The sequence below is a fragment of the Polyodon spathula genome, chromosome 5, assembly GCF_017654505.1.
Source record: "Polyodon spathula isolate WHYD16114869_AA chromosome 5, ASM1765450v1, whole genome shotgun sequence".
NCBI classification, from domain to species: domain Eukaryota; kingdom Metazoa; phylum Chordata; class Actinopteri; order Acipenseriformes; family Polyodontidae; genus Polyodon; species Polyodon spathula.
This window is the reverse complement of record NC_054538.1, coordinates 63,828,662-63,848,325: the sequence shown is the minus strand read 5'-3', so window position 1 is coordinate 63,848,325 and position 19,664 is coordinate 63,828,662. Positions and strand designations below refer to the sequence as shown.

The 19,664-nt window shown below is 36.5% G+C and overlaps 1 protein-coding gene across 1 annotated transcript in view; it reads left to right on the top strand.

The window, feature by feature from the left end:
* The window catches only part of LOC121316432 (echinoderm microtubule-associated protein-like 6), an 81,493-nt gene that overhangs the window by 42,330 nt on the left and 19,499 nt on the right, over positions 1-19,664 (top strand). The window contains exons 16-27 of the mRNA XM_041251502.1: positions 4,804-4,897; positions 4,995-5,095; positions 5,670-5,872; positions 7,805-7,916; positions 10,068-10,195; positions 10,533-10,674; positions 11,495-11,647; positions 11,813-11,944; positions 12,062-12,150; positions 14,215-14,391; positions 14,789-14,990; positions 17,266-17,392. Coding sequence (XP_041107436.1) covers positions 4,804-4,897; positions 4,995-5,095; positions 5,670-5,872; positions 7,805-7,916; positions 10,068-10,195; positions 10,533-10,674; positions 11,495-11,647; positions 11,813-11,944; positions 12,062-12,150; positions 14,215-14,391; positions 14,789-14,990; positions 17,266-17,392 — 1,660 coding nt within the window. The remainder of the gene's footprint in view (positions 1-4,803; positions 4,898-4,994; positions 5,096-5,669; positions 5,873-7,804; positions 7,917-10,067; positions 10,196-10,532; positions 10,675-11,494; positions 11,648-11,812; positions 11,945-12,061; positions 12,151-14,214; positions 14,392-14,788; positions 14,991-17,265; positions 17,393-19,664) is intronic.

The following is a 19,664-nucleotide window of genomic DNA, read 5'->3' as shown; positions in this document are numbered from 1 at the left end:
AAATTCAAGGAGAACATGGGAGCATACTTGGAGGAGCAAGGCGAGCGCTTCCACCAGGATATACTGGACTTTGAACGTCGCTACCAAGGACAGTATAACGAGAACATGATGGGAGACTACATTTGGGGGCTGATTCGTGAAAGTGATTTACAGTATAATTGTAAATCTCGAAAAACTACTCACTTCTAAATCTTTTGTAGTCATTTTTGTATTACTTTAGTATAAATACATGTTAATTTGGATTCATATGTTGTTTTTTTCTGACTTTATGTGAACGAAAAGACACAAATTCGCCCGTTTTCTCATTGGAAATAGGTAAATTTCAAAATATCACTGTCCTGGTCACAAAAGCAAAGTTTGTGGGGAGTAATAGCCATTTTCTATACTTTTGAGGCATAAGCAATTAGGAAATAACACTTACTACCCAGGAACAAAAATTGTGTTACATAGTCTTATCAAACAGAAAACCAGTGTACGCAACAATTTTAATGTTTTTTTTGTCATGGGCACTGCATTTAGTTATTCGTTTATAATTTATTTATAATTTGTATTTAATTTATCAAAAATTGTGTTACATAGTCTTATCAAACAGAAAACCAGTGTACGCAACAATTTTAATGTTTTTTTTGTCATGGGCACTGCATTTAGTTATTCGTTTATAATTTATTTATAATTTGTATTTAATTTATAATTAATAAGTAATAAGCTTGCATGATCAGTGTCTGGTATTACAATTATATTTTTATTCTGTATCACTAAGCCGTCCGGCTTTGTCTGGCCATATCATTTCATCTTCGTCGCAGTGCATGCTCTCCCGTCACCCTTCCACTATTCCTTTAAAATGGAACTGCAGATTGCCTTCATGCTGACATTGTGCCTCTTGAGAACGCGGTCAATGGTTGACACACTTATGCTGGTCATACCATGAAAAACTTCCTCATGTGCAACTATGTAGCTTTCTATCGGATGTCATTGTTGCCACAAATCAGATCAATTGCTAGTTCTTATTCAAGAGATGAGTACGTCCGACATAGGCACCTCTTCTTTCAATCCCAAATATTTATTTATATATATATAGATATATATATATATATATATATATTATTTATTATATATATTATATTGTATAACAAAGTAGGGAGCTTCATCCCATGACAAGCTGCAAACTCTATAAATATATAATAATATATATATATAGTATATATATATTATATATATATAATATATATATATATTACGATTATTGTATAAAACAAAGTAGGGAGCTGCATCAGCATCAAACTCTATAAATATATATATATATATATATATATATATATATATATATATATATATATATATATATATTACTACTATTTATTGTATAAAACAAAGTAGGGAGCTGCATCAGCATGCAAGCTGCAAACTCTATAAATACAACAGGTTGTATAAAGTACTGCTGTTCACACGTACCTATTCTCAGTTCAAAATATACAAATTATAGATAAACTGTTGATTGCCGCAGATTTGGTGGCACTGCCAGCCCTGCTTCCCTCATTGTCATACTGCTGGTGACATAGTCCACAACTGTTGCCCGGATTTCATTTGTTACAGCAATACACTGCGGTCTCACCCGGGCTGGCTGTCACCTCTGTCGAATACCACAAATCACACCTCTGTTCACTCCATGCCCATGACCACGTCCACCAACTTTTCCCATATTTCAGCACAGTTTGTGATTTATTTTGGGGTTAACATCAACCTTTTATGCTTGAGTGATATTTGATTAGAGATTGGTGAATTGTGAAATGTGCATTTCCATGTGTGGAATGTTTATTTAAAGTAATGAGCATTAATTGTGTGCAACAGCATAGAGCTACATGTGTTTTGAAAACAAGACACTCACTTATTTAACTTGTATGAAAGTGATGGAATTGCATTTAGTGAACCATACAGATGGTTTAGAATTTTGGATTTTGTGTGTTAACCATATAAATGTGTCAGTAGTTTTGCAAATGGTTTTGCAAATGAGGAGTCAGTTTCAGTGGCTGTGTTAACTGTTTTCAGAATTGTGCTAATAGTTTCAGGAAATTTATTTAGCTTTTGAGAAAAACAGTGATATGCAGAATGGATATGTCAGAACATTTTACAGCACTGGGGCATCACCCTGGACTGCATTAGCCACCTATTCGTGGTTATCCAAAGATTACCCTTAAAAGTATGTGCTTGATGACACCCTTATGCTTTACAATGGTCTAGAAAGACTGTTAGCTTGAAGAAGGGCAATCTGTGTTTAATAGTTCTTTGAATTTTCAGTTTACTTTGTAATGTAAGGATATCTTCAGAGCTTGTAACCAATTAAAATGTATCCATTGGCTCATATAGGAGTACAAAATAGTGTTCATTTTCATTTTTGAGAGCACTTTCCAGCGTCTGCTTTGAGTCCTTTAAAACTGCCATGATTTTTTACCTCAGCATCCTCATTCATTGAAGTTTTTGAATTGCACAGGTTCTGCAGTGTTTTAGTAAGTGCTCTTAGTTTTGTGGCTTGGCTTCTACAGTTTAATTACTCCAGCTTAAGTTATAAATGGCATCATATGGATCAGATAAGCAATTACAATTAGATGTGCTTTGTGAGTTATTTTTGGCATACTGAATTTTTGAGTTTCAGGTTTTTAAAAGGTTTTGGCTCTGTAAAAAAAAAAAAAAAAAAAAAAAATCCTTTTTTTTTAAAGGAACTCTATTTCTATGCAATGTCTACTTTATCAGGCATTTCTTTATTCAAGTATATGATAAAGCGCCAGCCCAAAAAGTATGAGTTTGGACTAGTGGAAGGATTGTCCTGCAAGTTGACCACCCCTTTAAACTGCCTTTCCTGTTTATGTATATGATTATGCATTACGATAAACATAATCCAGCTTGCAGATGTACATTGAATCAGCAATGTAGAAATGACAGGGAAGAATGTGAATGTGCAAATATTACTTTCTGAAACAGGACTAATATTTTTTTGATGAAAAAAGACAGAAAGTTGTACTACAATAAGCCACAAAGACAAGCCACCAGAAAACAGTAATATTAAACAAACAAACAAATAACTGCGAACTTAATATCAAAGTGGTGTATTTCGCGTCTTGTGGACAGACTTACCACTACATCAATGCAGAAATGTTCCTTATAATCAAAAGCTGAGTTAGATTCCAATCAGCAATGAATTTGTGTGTATCCTGTAACCCTGTGATAATACATGTTAACGGTAGACATTTAATTTTGTATTCGCTCATTCTTGTCTTTTAACTTCCTGTTGACAGGCACTGAAACATCGCGTTCTTCATTTACTCTTTTAAATGCACAAAAAACATCAATGACATTTGTAATCTCAGTGCAACTTAAAATGCAGTGTGAAGCAAGGGTTGGGTTTACATGCACATGAAAATCGACTCTACATTCTTGACTGTGACGTTGTCACGCAAAACAGCAAAATAATGGCCTTTGGTCGGCACGACTTTAAGGGCAGGGTCAATAGCTTTCTCACGAGAAATAATTGAAAATCCATGTAAACCGGAGTGGGAATAATGCTTGTGGCTCACGAGGTTTCAGCAGTCAAGATCCTGTTTTTCTGACTTAAAAAACACCCCACACACACACACACACACACACACACACACACACACACACACACACACACACACACACACACACACACACACACACACACACTGTACATTTATGGAGGACTTCAACACTAGAACCGCCGTGGTTATACTCATACCTACAACTGCCGGTACATTTTAAATACCATCAGTATTAAAATGAAAGACAAATTATCAGATACAATGCAAAAGTTTTACTCAAGCAAATCATATCAAACATCTGCACAGACGAAATGATGTATTTAAATGAACAATTAAACAGAAAAGCGGTTATTTTCTAACTTACCACAAAGCACTACTTCAAAAAATGAAAAACTATAATAAAATAAACATTTCAAAAGAAATTAGTGTAATGTACATACAAAACTGTAAAAACAAAAGTAGTTTTTATTCTAAAACGAAAGTAACATAGGATTTCTCTTGCGTGTGTGTCACTGGCAGCACAGAATCCAGGTTGCGCTACTGCAGCCTGCAGCTTTGTAGTTATCTGATCGAAATGTTTCTACTGAAGCGCTATGGCTAGCTTCAAGAATAAATCTTTATTAAAAATAAAATCATGTATTGTAAAAGGCGGTTCTAGTGTTAATGGCATGTAACTTTTAGATGTTCCACAAACACACACACACACACACACACACACACACACACACACCACACACACACACACACACACACACACACACACACACACACACACACACACACACACACAACAAATAAATTCTAAGTAGTAAAATTTGTACTTAGTAGAAATTATATTTTATATAATTGTGTGTGTGTTGGAAATGTAACCAGATAAACAAGTAGCTAATGTGTGGCGTAATTCAAAATGTGCACAACAACACGTGCATTCATTTCTCTTGGTAAATGTTTTTATCTTCATGGCAGCGCATGAAGCTCTCCTCACGGCATTCAGAGTCGTTCTTTACCTACTTAGTAAATATACACGGACATTTAAATACCCCTCTCTCCATCTCTCCTTATCTCTCCTTAATGACTATGAATTGTGTAATCTGCATTGGTACAGACGATTATTTTCCTAAATCAGAACTGGATAGCAACGCATTTCCTGAGAAGTACACGTAGTGAGGAAAACTGTCATGACTTGTGCATGTAAACGCCGCCAGTGTTAGTTCTGTCACAATATCTAATTTGCCTTTCTGTTTGGCAGCGGATGGAAAGAGCCTGGTTTCTATTGGCATAGATGACAATCACACTATAGTTGTTTGGGACTGGAAGAAGGGTGAAAAGCTGGCAACAGCAAGGTATTGGAAAAGTTTTGATTTGGTAGCCTGTTGTTTGTAATTAGCAACATGATTTTAAAACCTAGTGGAATTATGTTTTTTCTTTTTTTGTATGCAGAGGACACAAAGATAAACTCTTTGTGGTAAAGTGCAATCCTCATCATGTGGACAAGCTTGTTACAGTAGGGATGAAGCACATTAAATTCTGGCAGCAGGCAGGTAGGTATGACAGTGTACTGCTGCATTGTTAGTGGACTATAATTAGTGTTGTTTCTTGTGGATATGCTAGGTATAAGCTGATAATTTGTTATTGTTAACAACAACAAAAATAGAAACAGTAATTCTTATTTAATTGTCAACATCAAAGTTGATAGTGTAGTTGTGTCTTCTGTATTCACAAGTAATAGCTGACAGTTCCTAATCCTTGCTGGAAAAAGTTTTCCTTATTTTTTTTCAGCATTCACCAGTAATTGCTGACAGCTATAAAACCTCAATGGTAAAAGTTGATTTTGATTGTATTTCATTATGGTTAAAGCTAGTATCAATCCCCAGTACTGCCTAATTTGACAAGTGTTGGCACCAAATGATGGATAGTATGATTCTAGACGACCACTACAGCTCTGTAGCTGGTTCAGTCGTCAACTAGAAAGTCTTTTTTTTTTTTTCCACAGCAGGCTTGCAAAGTGGCGTACTGTGTTTTAATAAACTGTATCACCATTTTATATTGATTTACCCTGTTGTCATTGAAGCAGCTATTTTAAATTTAATTTGAAAATCTAATATTTTTCCAAAGGTGGAGGCCTTGTATTTAACCGAGGGACTTTTGGCAGCGCAGGGAAGCTGGAAACGATGATGTGTGTGTCCTATAGCCGTGTTGAGGATTTGGTTTTCTCTGGAGCAGCGACTGGGGATGTTTTCATCTGGAAAGACACTCTCCTGCTCAAGACGATCAAGGCCCATGATGGCCCAGTGTTTGCCATGCACTCCTTAGACAAGGTTGGCTGTATTTGTAGCTCATGACAAACATTAGATTTTAAAACCACATGGTTTAAGTTAAATAATAAAGGTGGTAGAAGTTATAGAAATTGCAGCGATGAGTTTAATGTAGCTAAAAAATCTTTTGTTTTATCATGTTTAATAGCTTATAATTGCCATCTGCTGGTGACCTTGCGTCTTTCTTGTAAAGTTGAAAAAAATGCCTGATAAATATATTTACTTCCCCAATGTTGCCTATTGAAAGCGAATAAAAGATAAGGGCCTTGTCACACAGTGTCAGCTGCCTGTCTGCCAGTAGTAAGTAAGTGGTTGAGCTAGGCTTTATTTCACAAGGCTTAGTTGTAACTAAAAAGACTAGACTAATTTATTTGAATTAGTGTAATCTGGTTGAGCAGCTATATTTGAATTAACTAGGTATTATTATAAAGGTTATATTAGGGTTAGATATACATGTACACTGGTGAGTTTACCAGATTTTTCTTAAAAGACATAGAGCTAACATTATAATTAAGTGTCCTTATGAAAACTGTTGAAAGGACTGCAGAGAATGAATCAATTACAGTGTACAGCACTGTACTACAATCTCGGTACAACTCGTATGGTTTTATTGAAATAAGAATTAATAAAATAACTACAGCATTATTTTTACGAAAACAACCCAACCACAAACTGTTGTCTATATTTTTAGGTATTGGCTTATACTGTCTAGTTTGACGGTTTAAATAGCAAAAGTTAACAAATGTACATTATACAGAATTAACTCAGTGAACAAAAAAATAAATAAACAACTTAATTTCACACAGAAATCATACATTGTTGATTGCTTCACATGCAGAAACATGAGCTTTGAAAGTTTTGCTGCCTGCGCTGACTGACACTCTCACATTCACGCAGATAAATCTTCCATTCTCAACAGTTTATAGGCTATACAGCGTGGTATATTTCTTTAGTGGTCTGGATATATTTTAGCATTGTAACATGTTAACTATCTCTACTTACTTTACTATAAAATACCTGTCTGTTCCTTTTGTGCCACCAGTTGAAAGGGAGCTACACCTATACTTTTGAAGAGGTGTACCAGTTTTGTGGTTCTCGTTCACAAAAACATGACAGGTTTTACAAGCAATGAATCCAGTCACATGTTCATGTTTTCATTCGTTATGATTCCAGAAGAATTCTACACTTCTGATTTACCTCTCAAACTATTATCCACTACATGATATAAAAACCCTGAGTTATCTCTTGTTTCACCTCGTCCACAGGCATTTTTAATATCACCAAGCAGACATAATAAAATTATCTTGTGATGTAAAAACAAGCGAGAACAACACTGCTCAGTCAGCTGACTCCTCCCTAATCGCCTCCTGCTTTAGTGCAGGAAATACCAGTACATTTACCTTCAGATATGTTATTTGGGAAAGGGTCACAGACGAGTACGCTAAAATGACAGAAAACGTTTTTGCTGATTCAAATTCAGACCCAAAAATTTTATTGTTTTCACCTGCTCCCAAAAAGGGAATTAATACTGTTTTGTAAACCTAATGAAAAGACTCAATTTTGCTCAACCAAGAAAACAAGTTCCTACTACCACCAACAGTATAATGCCATTGTTATGTTCACAACAGATCGCTGTCATCCTATTCATAAATAAAATTGTCTTCAAAGCAATGTTAATGAAATTCATTCAATTTACCCACATATTTGTTAAGCATTTTTTATTACTGGTTTACAGTAAAGTCTATACATGTCCACTATACAGTAGACAAGCATAGATGTCTACCTAATATGCAATTACGATATCAAGGCACAAGGGGATAAGCTTTTTATTTTTTATTTTATTACAATTCATATAAGAGAAATGATGTGACATCTTGATTTTAAAGACTTCTATGTCATCATTGATATGGGGCTCCTGTTTTTTCTTTTCTCTAGGGATTTGTTACAGGAGGCAAGGATGGAGTAGTGGAGTTGTGGGATGACATGTTTGAGAGGTGTTTGAAGACATATGCCATCAAGAGAGCTGCTTTGTCTTCCGGTTCTAAAGGTACACCTGAGATCTTTATTTTTTTATGCAGGTGGTTATTCTCTATATAGTCCTCCGCTCAAGTCAATCATTGAAGGCTCTCATCTGCATGAGAGGGGCAGGGTTGTACAGCCAATTATTTGAATGCCCCTTTCCCTGTGACTTGAAATAAATTGTTACTAATTTACTAATCCCTTTGAGGAATTGATATGCATTCATCCATATACATATGTATTTCACCCTTTATAGTTGTGAAAGTAAGAGCATTATTTTACACAAGTTATTCAGAGTATCAGAATCACAGAATTTATAAGGGAACCTGCCTGATAGTCCATATTTATGCCACATGTACATTTGTACAGTACATATATATACTTAGGTATATTTACTGAGGTGTTTGTTCAAACAATCAGCCTCATATTGCTGTCTGTATTTACAGCCTTTGGACAAACAAAATGGATCACTTGTAATATGTAAAACACCCTTTAAGTAAATGGATTTTCCCTCAAATGACTGATCCCTGACATGTACACTGCAATGTATACAAGTTCATCTCCTTGTTAGTTGGTTTCAGTCACTGTTAGGAATTTCAAGGCTATCTTTAGTCAAATACTGGCCTATTTGACCAGTATACAACACAATTATTAAGCAAGGATTACCTCTTTTTACTTTACAAGGAGGTACAGATGGACCAAGAGGCTAATACTTTCCAATAAGATTTCTAGCATCACTGCTTCTCATATATTGAATATTTCTTTTCAGCTACATCACATCGGATCTCATTTCACTTTGGGTGACAGATATGGGGCATCTCTTCCAAAGCAGTTGACAGTTGCTTCCAGGCAACATACATTTAGGGCTATTCAGCACTGACAGAGTGCTGGGATTTAACATTTTATTCAGTTGCTGTTGACATGCAGCTGTTTCTCAGTGTCTAGCCTTGTCTATCTTCTCTGCATTTTTCTGTAACAGCTATAATATGCATGATACCTTTAACTGCAACGCATTCACAAAGTATATGCTCTAATCACAGAGTTTGGATATGGCAAGGACATTTATGATAAGCCATATATACTGTTGTCTTGTCACCATATATACTGTTAAAGTTTCAAGCAAATTGTGAATCTGATGTTCATAAATTACAGTGTTATAAAATGTGTTTGTCTCAGCGTTGTTTTTTATTGAAATAGCCTCCATTGACCATAACATTGCTCTTGTAATTTTCGTGGCACAAGGTACCTTCAACCTTGCCATGATGTTTTGTCCCATAGTGAATAACTTGTTTTTGCACTTTGGTTCTTGGTTTTTCATAACATGTCAGCTGGCAGTATATTACCTACCAGTGCTCTGCCTTTTTGTAACATTAGTAGATATATACTTTATGGACCTAATTGTATTGTTGATTATGTATTTATGGTCAGCAAATCCAGCATCATGCGGGAATAAAATAAATATATACTGTATATATTAAACAAACACTACTGTATTTTGCTATTTTGTATATTTTTGGTGTCTGGTATAGTAGACCGACACTTTAAAAGTAACAAGGATGCATTCCATGTTTTATTGGGACCAGGTATGGTCTGGTTAATTGACTTTCCTGTTGATAGGCTTCCGGATACTAAACAAGCTTTAGAACACTGCTGAGAAAAGGTCATAAATAACCCATGCACTGAACCCCCTGACACTGTTAGCAACAACAACTAAAGATACTACACGTAACAATGACAAGGATATAAAAATACCATGTGCTTGATCATTTCATAGATTGTGTGATTTGTCCAAATTTTAACCATAGTTTTGTGGCTTTCCCCATTTGCTTTTCTTGGTTCATTGATTAAAGAGCTTGGAAGAGCTTTTGCTTAGGGCTCAGTGCCTTCTTCCTAATGATCCACTGGCACCAAACCCTTACTACCTCCTCTGTGCTCGACAGCATGAATTATGTGCAGCTGAAATCATCAGATTACCTTCAGGGCTACCAGTTGGACTATAACAGGCAATAATTAAAAAACATGTCTACAAAATCTGAAGATCTAGTTGGGGATGCTATGTGTTACATGCTGTAAATGTTACCATACTTTTCTAGTAACTATATTATTTTATTATCTAAAATACAGTACTGGCATGCATTTTAATTAAAAATGAATTAACATTTTTTTCATATTCCTGTAGGTTTGCTTCTCGAAGACAATCCCTCAATCCGTGCCATTACTCTGGGACATGGTCACATACTTGTAGGAACAAAGAATGGAGAAATACTTGAAATAGATAAAAGTGGCCCTATGACCCTGCTAGTTCAGGTATGTATGTATATGTGTATATGTATGTATGTATGTATGAAAAAATACATTTATGTTTTTTTGTTAAATTGAAATGTGGCAACTTCTGGTTAACTGGTCCCCAGCAAGAGTGTGGAATAGTTACTGGTTTCCTACATAATATGTACAAGATTTCTATCTGTCTGATGGCGTGTCAACATTTTTGCATCTATAAATGAGCTGCCAAGTACAGTAATGCTAATTCATTCACTCTAATAAAATAAGGGCAGGCTTGGAACATTTTGTTTTAACCAAATGAGAGATTTCAAATGAGACTCATGTGTTATTGCTGGTGCTCGCTGGTTGGTTATTCATTCAGGGTCACATGGAAGGAGAAGTCTGGGGCCTGGCAGCTCATCCTCTGCTCCCAATCTGTGCCACAGTGAGTGATGATAAGACCCTTCGAATCTGGGAACTCTCCTCCAACCACCGCATGGTAGCAGTGCGAAAACTCAAAAAAGGTAACAGAATCCCTTGCATTGCTGACTCAACCAGTGTTCTTTAATGAACAATTTGTAGACAGTTTGCAAGTGCTAAAACAGATTTTGTCTTCTTGGTAATGTTTGCTGTTAGTCCATCATTTTTAAGGATTTTTTTTTTTTGTATATGCTTTTTTAAAGTTTAGCATTTATAAAACTCTCTGTACACATTGGTTATATTTACCCTACAAGCATCTGGCTGTTTGGTCTCTCACACCTCACAGCACTACCACAAGTAAGAAGAGTCTTAAAGTAGTGGTCCTCACTTCCAGTCCTTGAGACCAGGCCTTTATTTCAACCACATGCTAAACTATTAGAATTTAGCACCTCATTTCAATAAAGACCTGGACTGGGTTGGCCCTCAAAGAATGGACGTGAGAACCACTGCTTCATAACAACATGATATGCAAGGTCCCAGGGGCCATCATCATAACAATAATGTCATAATAACTTTTTTAAGTACTGTATTTATTCAAGAAAACATTTATTTAAAACATAACACATGTCAAGCTTGTATAAAGCATCTTGATTGTGAAATACAGCCTTTCATAATGAAGGTGTTACATTCTAAATGCTACAGTACATGTCAGCTTCAAAAATAGTGTAACATTAGTTTGCTGCTTTAAAGTATTTAACTTAGTCTAATCATATGCAATGTAAAATGCATCATCTGTGTAATGTTTAGGTTTTGATTTACTGAAAATTGGATGGAAAACAATTTGTTCTTATTACTAAATTGGTTCCATAACATTTTTGCTCATTGGCTTGATAATGGCAATATGTTGCTGATTCCCTGTTCCAGGTGGAAGGTGCTGTGCCTTCTCCCCAGATGGGAAAGCCTTAGCTGTAGGATTGAATGATGGAAGTTTTCTTGTAGTGAATTCCGATACGCTGGAAGACATGGTGTCCTTTCATCACAGGAAGGAAAATATTTCCGATGTCAGATTTTCACAAGGTAAGTATAATTTAACACAGGGTGTAAACGATGAATGCAGCTGAGTTCTCCTGGATTCCACAGAACAAGTTTAAAGAAAGAGTATTTCTGAGCTGCCCAAGTTACGGTATAAATCAATCATTTCATCTACCATCTAGTAACATTTGGACTTACTTTATTTCTTAGATGCTGGAAAATACCTGGCTGTGGCTTCTCATGATAATTTTGTTGATATCTACAATGTTCTGACCAACAAGAGAGTTGGCATCTGCAAAGGAGCATCAAGCTATGTCACACACATTGACTGGGACACAAGGGGTAAGGCTGTCTGTTGAAAATACAAAGCATAAGAAAAGGACTACCTGCTGTTAGTTTAAATGGTGCTTTGTTTGCTCTCCAGAAATGAATTGTCCCTTTTCTCTTTTCCCTTTGCAGGTAAATTACTGCAAGTTAATTCTGGTGCCAAAGAGCAATTATTCTTTGAAGCCCCCAGAGGGAAACGACAAACAATCAGAAACTCAGAGGTAGGAAGACAGATGTCTGCGAATTGATCTCTCAATTACTGATTTTTAATTGATTTTGTTCTTTAAACTATAGTAAGGGACATACCAATCCATTTGTGTCATTGTTTTTGTGAAAAAGATTTATACAAAATGGATTAATTGAAATGCAACATCATGTTTCAAATGTCTGGGAAAGACCAGCGCTCCAGATAAAGTTTTGGGTCTTTGAGTAATTTACTTTTCAATTTAGACACTATGTGAGTAAAATGTATTGTAAAATGTAAATGTAAAGTGCAACATCGCCTTGAAGTCATGAGTACTTTCAATAAGTACTGTATATATGGCTTTCCTTATATCTTTTTCACGGCCATTAAGTCATGCCATAATAATATTAATAATATTTTACTCCAGGATATTGCTGCTCCCGATGTAGACTAGTTCGCTACTGCGTTCACAGAGTCTCTTCCCAGTAGTACTAGGCTGCAGTTTTTATAGTTTTCTGTAAATCTTCCTTTCTCAGTTTTTTGTGCCGATATTTTTAAATCTTGTACCGATTGCTGCACTAATACAAATAAACAAACAATAATATTGTATTCCTTATTGATCGCCTAGCTACAGCAATTTAAAGCACTCTCTCCAAACACAGAGTATTGTATTTATTATATAGCTTTCATCTGCCAAAAATGTGTTTGACAGATAGGTAAATTGGTAGGTTAGATTGAAGGAGACTAAGATGGCGCAGATAAATCCTAAGGATCAAGAATCCAGTTGCATTGCAAGTGAATGGATTCAACTGTTGAAAACCAGGCATTTCTATGATCCATTCTCTACAGTAGCTATCGCATGCAATATATTAAGAATTGGCCAATGAGATACTGGGAACCAACGAAGTACAGTGCTCCCTCGCTATAACACGGGTCTCGGGGGACACACAATATGAGCGTTATAACCAAAGAGCGTTATAAACAGGGGAGGGGATGGGGGCGCTGTGGGACACATACAACACACAGCTGATTAAATAGAAAAGAAAATAAAAACCCCCTCTCTATAATGCATATATAGTGAAGCAAAACTGTAACTTTCCGTGAATTAACCATGCATAAAGCATCATCTTATCAACGCTATATTTTTTAATAAAAAAAAGGTAACATTCCCGCTCATGGATCATTTTAATTAGCAGTTTTTAAACTATAAATAGCCTGGCTAAATGGCGTCAGGAGTTCAATTCGAAGCGACAGACAAGCAAACCAAGTGCGAGAAGGAGAGCAGGTCAGGAGAGGGGAAGAGGGAATGGGCTCTCCCCAGATTTGGCTGTCAGAGCGGGGCTGAAGCGAAGATGACGCATCTTGACTCCCACTGCCAGAGAAAGCTGCAGCACCTCTTGCAGTAAAAAAGTAAATACATTAGGAAAGATAACCACATAATGGGCCAAATATTTATTTAGATATAAAAGGAATGCTAAATATGATGTCTGTGTTCTAAAGTGCCAGCGCAGTTTTTCTTCAGTTCAGATATTGTGTCAAAAGGGAGAGACAGAAACGGAAGTTAGACTGAGAAGTTGTTTACAGTTTGAAAAACACCGGTACTGTATTTGTTGTAGAAATATTTCATGAATCACTATTATAGGGAATTGGGGGACATGCTGTAGGAGCATTATATCTGAGGCGCGTTATAGCCTAGAGCCTTATAGCAAGGGAGCACTGTACAAGAAACTTGATAACACGAAAACTGCAGCTGTGCATAAAAATTGCTATCCATATTCTTTATGCATCAAATATAAATATCATATATAGTTAATATTTTTTTCAATGAGTGAAACAGCTAAGGAGCTTATAACAGCTTGTATGCAGCTTATAAGGAGTGCTGACTGAGACAAAATAAATAAAAGCATAGGCAATATCAGAGCTGGTACAGTATTTGAACATTGGATCTCCTAGTTAATTGAAGAGTTGGTATTGCTCGTCATAAATTGGCACTGTATTTTTTTATCGAACCACTCTATGGTATAGTGCCTTAGAGCAGTGGATATTCTATAAATATACCTTCTTTTTTTCTAATCTAACAAAATTTGAATTTTTTTCCTAGATAGAGAAAATAGATTGGGCCACATGGACGTGTGTGTTAGGGCCGACATGTGAAGGAATCTGGCCAACACACAGCGATATCACTGATGTAAATGCTGCCTCTCTGACCAAAGACAGAAAGCTGCTGGCGACAGGGGATGACTTTGGGTTTGTGAAGCTCTACACATACCCTGCAAAGGTGAGGGCTAGCACTGAATCTGGATAAGAGCAAACAAATGTATGTAGACATAGAAACGGCACAAACATTACAACAACTGTGCCAAGAAATTATTAGTTCAGTTTCACTCTGGAAATCTGCCTGACATTCCTGAAGATGAACACCTTTAAACAAAAAGATGTGACATTCAGTTGATTAACACAATTGCCTATTTCATGAAATGCATGTAACAGATGACAGGAAATGTCATGGCCTCCAGGAATGATCTTTATACGAGTGTGGCACGCATTACAGTGATTGCTATAACTGAGAAAAAAAACTGTGTAAACCATAAATGTCGAGGCATGCTGTTCATTCATACCTTTTAGAAGCACAATGTATTACTTTTTTGTGTCTGCTTTATTTTCTTCGCTTGTAGGGGCAGTATGCAAAGTTTAAGAAGTATGTTGGCCACAGTGCTCATGTTACCAATGTAAGGTGGTCGCAGGATGATTCCTTACTGCTAACAGTAGGAGGCGCTGACACTGCACTGATGATCTGGGCCAGAGAATCTGATGGGAATCGTGAGACTAAGCCTATGGACAGCGAAGAGTCAGATACTGACACAGAGGAGGATGGAGGTAAAAAATTAACAGCAGCGCAATCGAGTTGCTTGAATTTTTTTGGCAACAGAAATGAACAAAGCTTTAACCTTATTTATTTATCTCTATTTAATCTACTTTGACTTAATTGAATCTATTGACACAGACTCACAAGTAAATGCTTCAGGGAATTTTTAAACCCTGATTTAGGCTGTTTTTGATACAAAATACATTATGCTCCATTTACATTGTTCTTGAAAGTCATAGTGTGTTTACACTTACAACTCAGACCTGAACTGGCTCAAAGTCAATAAGATTAGAAGATTAATATCATTTGAGCCATCTTTTTACACTTGAGCACAGACCTGAGCTGGCTTTGGCCCAGTATACGCGTGCATAGCCCCTGAACTCTAGTGCATGCCCGATTATGTCTATCACCACTTGCGTGAAGCCATTTCCACTACCCAAAACACAGAGGAAAGCAAGCCTGTCATTTGTGTCACTTATGTGTTTCTACTTCAAGGTGGTCATTCCATGCTAATTAAGGTTTAATTTTGTCTTCAAAAATGGAGCAAAGCATTGAAAACTTGCATATTTCAAGAATTTAAAGAAACCTGTGTTATTTTACACATTTACACATCAATCTGACTTCTCTTCTTATAAGTAAAAGTAATCAATAACTCCAGTTTATTCTTTGAGGTCCCTATGTGGCTCACGTGATAAAAGCAGAGCTGCGTGGTGTGCAGGGTGAGTCACAGCACAGGTTTGCGCGTCCTGGTTGTGCAAAGTCACTGAGGATTTCGAAGGGAACATTACATTAGCTCTGGTGCTCACATTGGTTAGGGAGGCAAAATCGTCACAGACTGTTTCTCTTGATCGTGCTACAGTGAACCCTGCTGGCGAGCTCAAAAGCAGACACCTGCAGAGCTAGCCTTTGTCCTTAAGAGATCGGTAGCTCGCTGGCATCAGCTCTCAAGTTCCTCGGTGTAAAAGAGGAAGCTGTCTCAGCCATGGATTCGAGGAGGACATCCACTGAACCTTCAGTTCTCCTGAGCTGGGTGGGGAATTGCTGCAGTGAGAGGAACAAATTATTGGACATTCAAAATTGGGGAGAAAATCAGGGGTAAAATAATTGGGCACGCTAAATTTAAAAGAAAGAAAATGCTTGTTTTTGCTGTTCATCAAAAGCAAGACTTATTTAGCTAAGTGGAAACATCTGCAACTTTGAATTGTGTACATTCTCCCCCCAGAACTCAAGTTTGTTTATCAGATACTAACAATGCATCACAGTACTATCGATGATACAATTTAAAAAATAAAGATTACAGTCCTTTGATTAGATTTTGAAAAATAAAGCCTATACATTTAAATTGATTAAACTTCCACAAGCTTGCCGCTTTTTTTTTTCAAATTGTGCAATTTGTAGTGCCATGATGCAAATAATTATATACTGGTATATCAAAATACGATCACAGGTTACGTTTGTAGATGTGTGTGAACAAATTATGTTTCTGACAAAGTTTTGTGGCAATGAGGCTTGTTTCACATTTATCCCACATTAATTTAGAAATGTCATTTCACATTACAGCACAGTGTTCTGTCAACGATATATTTTGTTTCTGCTGTCCTTGTAACAATCACAACTTCCTGTTGCTGTTGTCTGTGCCTGTAAGTCAAAGACCATAGCCATTGCAGAGCCCCCTCTGGAGCAGGCCACTTTTAGGATAGCTGAGCCTGGGCTGGACCTGGGACAGCTGCATTTACACATACAAAAAGAAGACCAAAGCCATCTCAGTCAGCTTAAAAGTGCCTAGTGTAAAGGGGGTAGCACTTGAACCTGTACTGGGGTAATATGTGATGCTCCAGTGCAGTGTTCCCATCACTTAATTTCTAAAAACAGTACAAACTGTTGATTTATTTTTTCAACTCTAAAATTCTCCATTAATGCACTAATTGTTTGTAATCTAAATTAAACAAGCATATAATGATGAACTATATAGACAACCCTTTCTTTAAACATGCCTGCCATAAACAATCCTGGATTTGCTTACTTTCTGTTCCCTTCAGTTCAACATGCTTCATAAGGACCGATATGTAATCTCTGAAGCAACACTAACTTATGTTAATACCTGTCATTTGCTATCCTGTATTTTAACACATTATACTGTTGAGAGCTTTTTGCCTGAGAAAATAGCACTGGCACCCAGAAGAATGAATGCCGCTTAATATCTGTACAGTTTTGTCCATTATATCAAAAGCAATATGATTCTCTTGTGAAAGTCAGTCTCTTTATCTTTGTTCACGATGGCTGCAGGATATGACAGTGATGTTGCAAAAGAAAAATCTATCGATTATACATCCAAGATCTATGCAGTTAGTATTCGAGAGATGACCGGCACAAAACCCCACCAACAGCAGAAGGAAGTCTCTGTGGAAGAAAGGTACACCACTGATTATTCAAGCTTAACAACCCATTGTCTTGTTTTTTTTCTGTTATCATTTTTAAACTACATTCCATTGTTTTTATTCATGACTGCCATGCTCTGAAAATAGTTTATTTTATTTTTTGCAACTGGCCAGTTCTGTCTATTATTCCTAACCCAAAGGTACTTTCTAAGGTCAGTTGGGTGTCAAGGTTGCTTGAAGCGGTACTTTAAGAGACCACCGAGACCAAAGCTTATCACATTTTGAACAATTGATTATAGCGTGCAGATGAAAAGTAAGTAAGGACAGTTCTGTTTTCATATCGTACCCCCAGAGCTAGACTGACACATGTATCTCTGGAAGTAGTATATAACCTTAGTAAATCTCATTCTGTAATGTCAATTGCACACAGTCCTGCACTCCACGTGGAGTGCCTTTACCAGAGATATTCATCTTTAATATGTCTAGGATTCTATTTCAACTTTTTGATCCAATTCTCTATGCTGTACACACACAGTGGTGTATGGCTTCATATTAACTTGACAAGGAAAGTGGAAAGTAGGTGATGCATTAAGAAAAAAAAAACCCAAAAAAACAGCATTATACAATCAATTTCCCAGATATCATAAGCTATATTTGCAAAGCATTTACCATTTAGCTAAGTTTGCACAATTTGTTTGTAAAATGAAAAATACACTGCAACATAACATCCAGAAAACAACTAAAGCTCTTAAGTTAAACGTCTGGGTCCTATATTTCTAGGTGCGCAAGTTTTCCCTTCTAAACCCTGCGTATGCACATTTAAACACAAAGTATGTGATTTATCAACACAGAAATTTGCATGATAATGTTCTTAGACTTACGCACACTCAGGACCATGTGTATGATTGTTTCCTTGTGCTAGAATGATGATACTACAAGATAAGAGCAAAATCCAATTAAATCAGCTAAAGTTCTGCAATCAGTACAATATGTACAATAATAGCGTTCTCATTAGGTTTATGTTATTGATTCAAGTATTTCTGGAATTGCGATGCCTGTCACATATAACTCTTTAAAAAATTATTGCCGTTTTATACCAAATATGCTGTTATTAATGTTATTAATATTTTAGCACTAGTATGACAGTTTTTTTTAATTCACTTAATTGTATAATGTCAAAACATAATTTGAAAATGATTGCTCTCGATACTTCTGGAAGACCTTGCTAATGCTGATTTTGGGCAAGGTGAGAGTGTTTTGGGATTGATGTGACTTACTTGCAACAAGTACAGAAGCCCTTTTGGCAATACACTGCTTTCCAAATGCAGTCCTAATGGAATTGTATGAGATTTTAGGTCCGAGGTTACCCAGACCAACAAAGCACACATATCCTATTCCTGCAAATATTCAAGTTCTGTCTACTGCTATTGGTTATTTGGCCACTTGTCTCTTTTAAAAGCAGATCAGAGACATAACTGGCATTGCACATTGCTGCCTGGGGTTTTGGACTCGATCACTGTGTCCTAAGTACATTCAATGTCCCCACAAGGAAGAACAGCAGATTGCAGTAAAAAATGATTTTCATTCAATTGCTGGGTTCCCCAATACAATCTGTCCTGTAGAATGTACTCCTGTAGCAATTAAAGCACCAAGAGTGACTGAATTACATTTTGTTAATAGAAAACACTTAACACTCAATTAATGTGCAGGTTATATCTGATGCCTGTCTCTGTCTACTAAATGTTGTGGCTAAATGGCCAGTCGGAACCCAAGATTCATTTATTCTTCGAAACAGCAGTGTGGCACTGTGACAAAGTGCCCGCCCCTGTGTGTATTTTCTGTTATATGTTGCGTGTGGAGTGTTAAATGTTGGTGTATAAGCATTGGTACACGGGATATGAACAGGGTCTGTGTTTCATGTGTGTTTAAAAATGTATAATTGTATTTAGGCACGGGATTGTACTTCACTTCACATGCATTTAAAGTATTTAATATGTGAGCACAAGGTTGCACATAATTAATTCACGTGCTGGGATTCAAGTTAATAATTAATTGGTAATTGAATCCCAGCACAACAGTATATATGATGCACGTTTTACTCACTCGCGGTGTGGTTGTGTGTTCGGTGAGTGGAGAATGGGATTGGAGACGGAGGCCATAGTAATAATTGTAATAATAATTGTAATCGTTAAACTAGAAGCTCACCGTGTTTGTCTGTGTGGTCCGTTTTGTTTGTCTATTTATTTTGGCGAAAGTGCTGTCCTGTGTTTTTGTTTGTTGCTCGAATGATAAATATAGCCCCTTTTG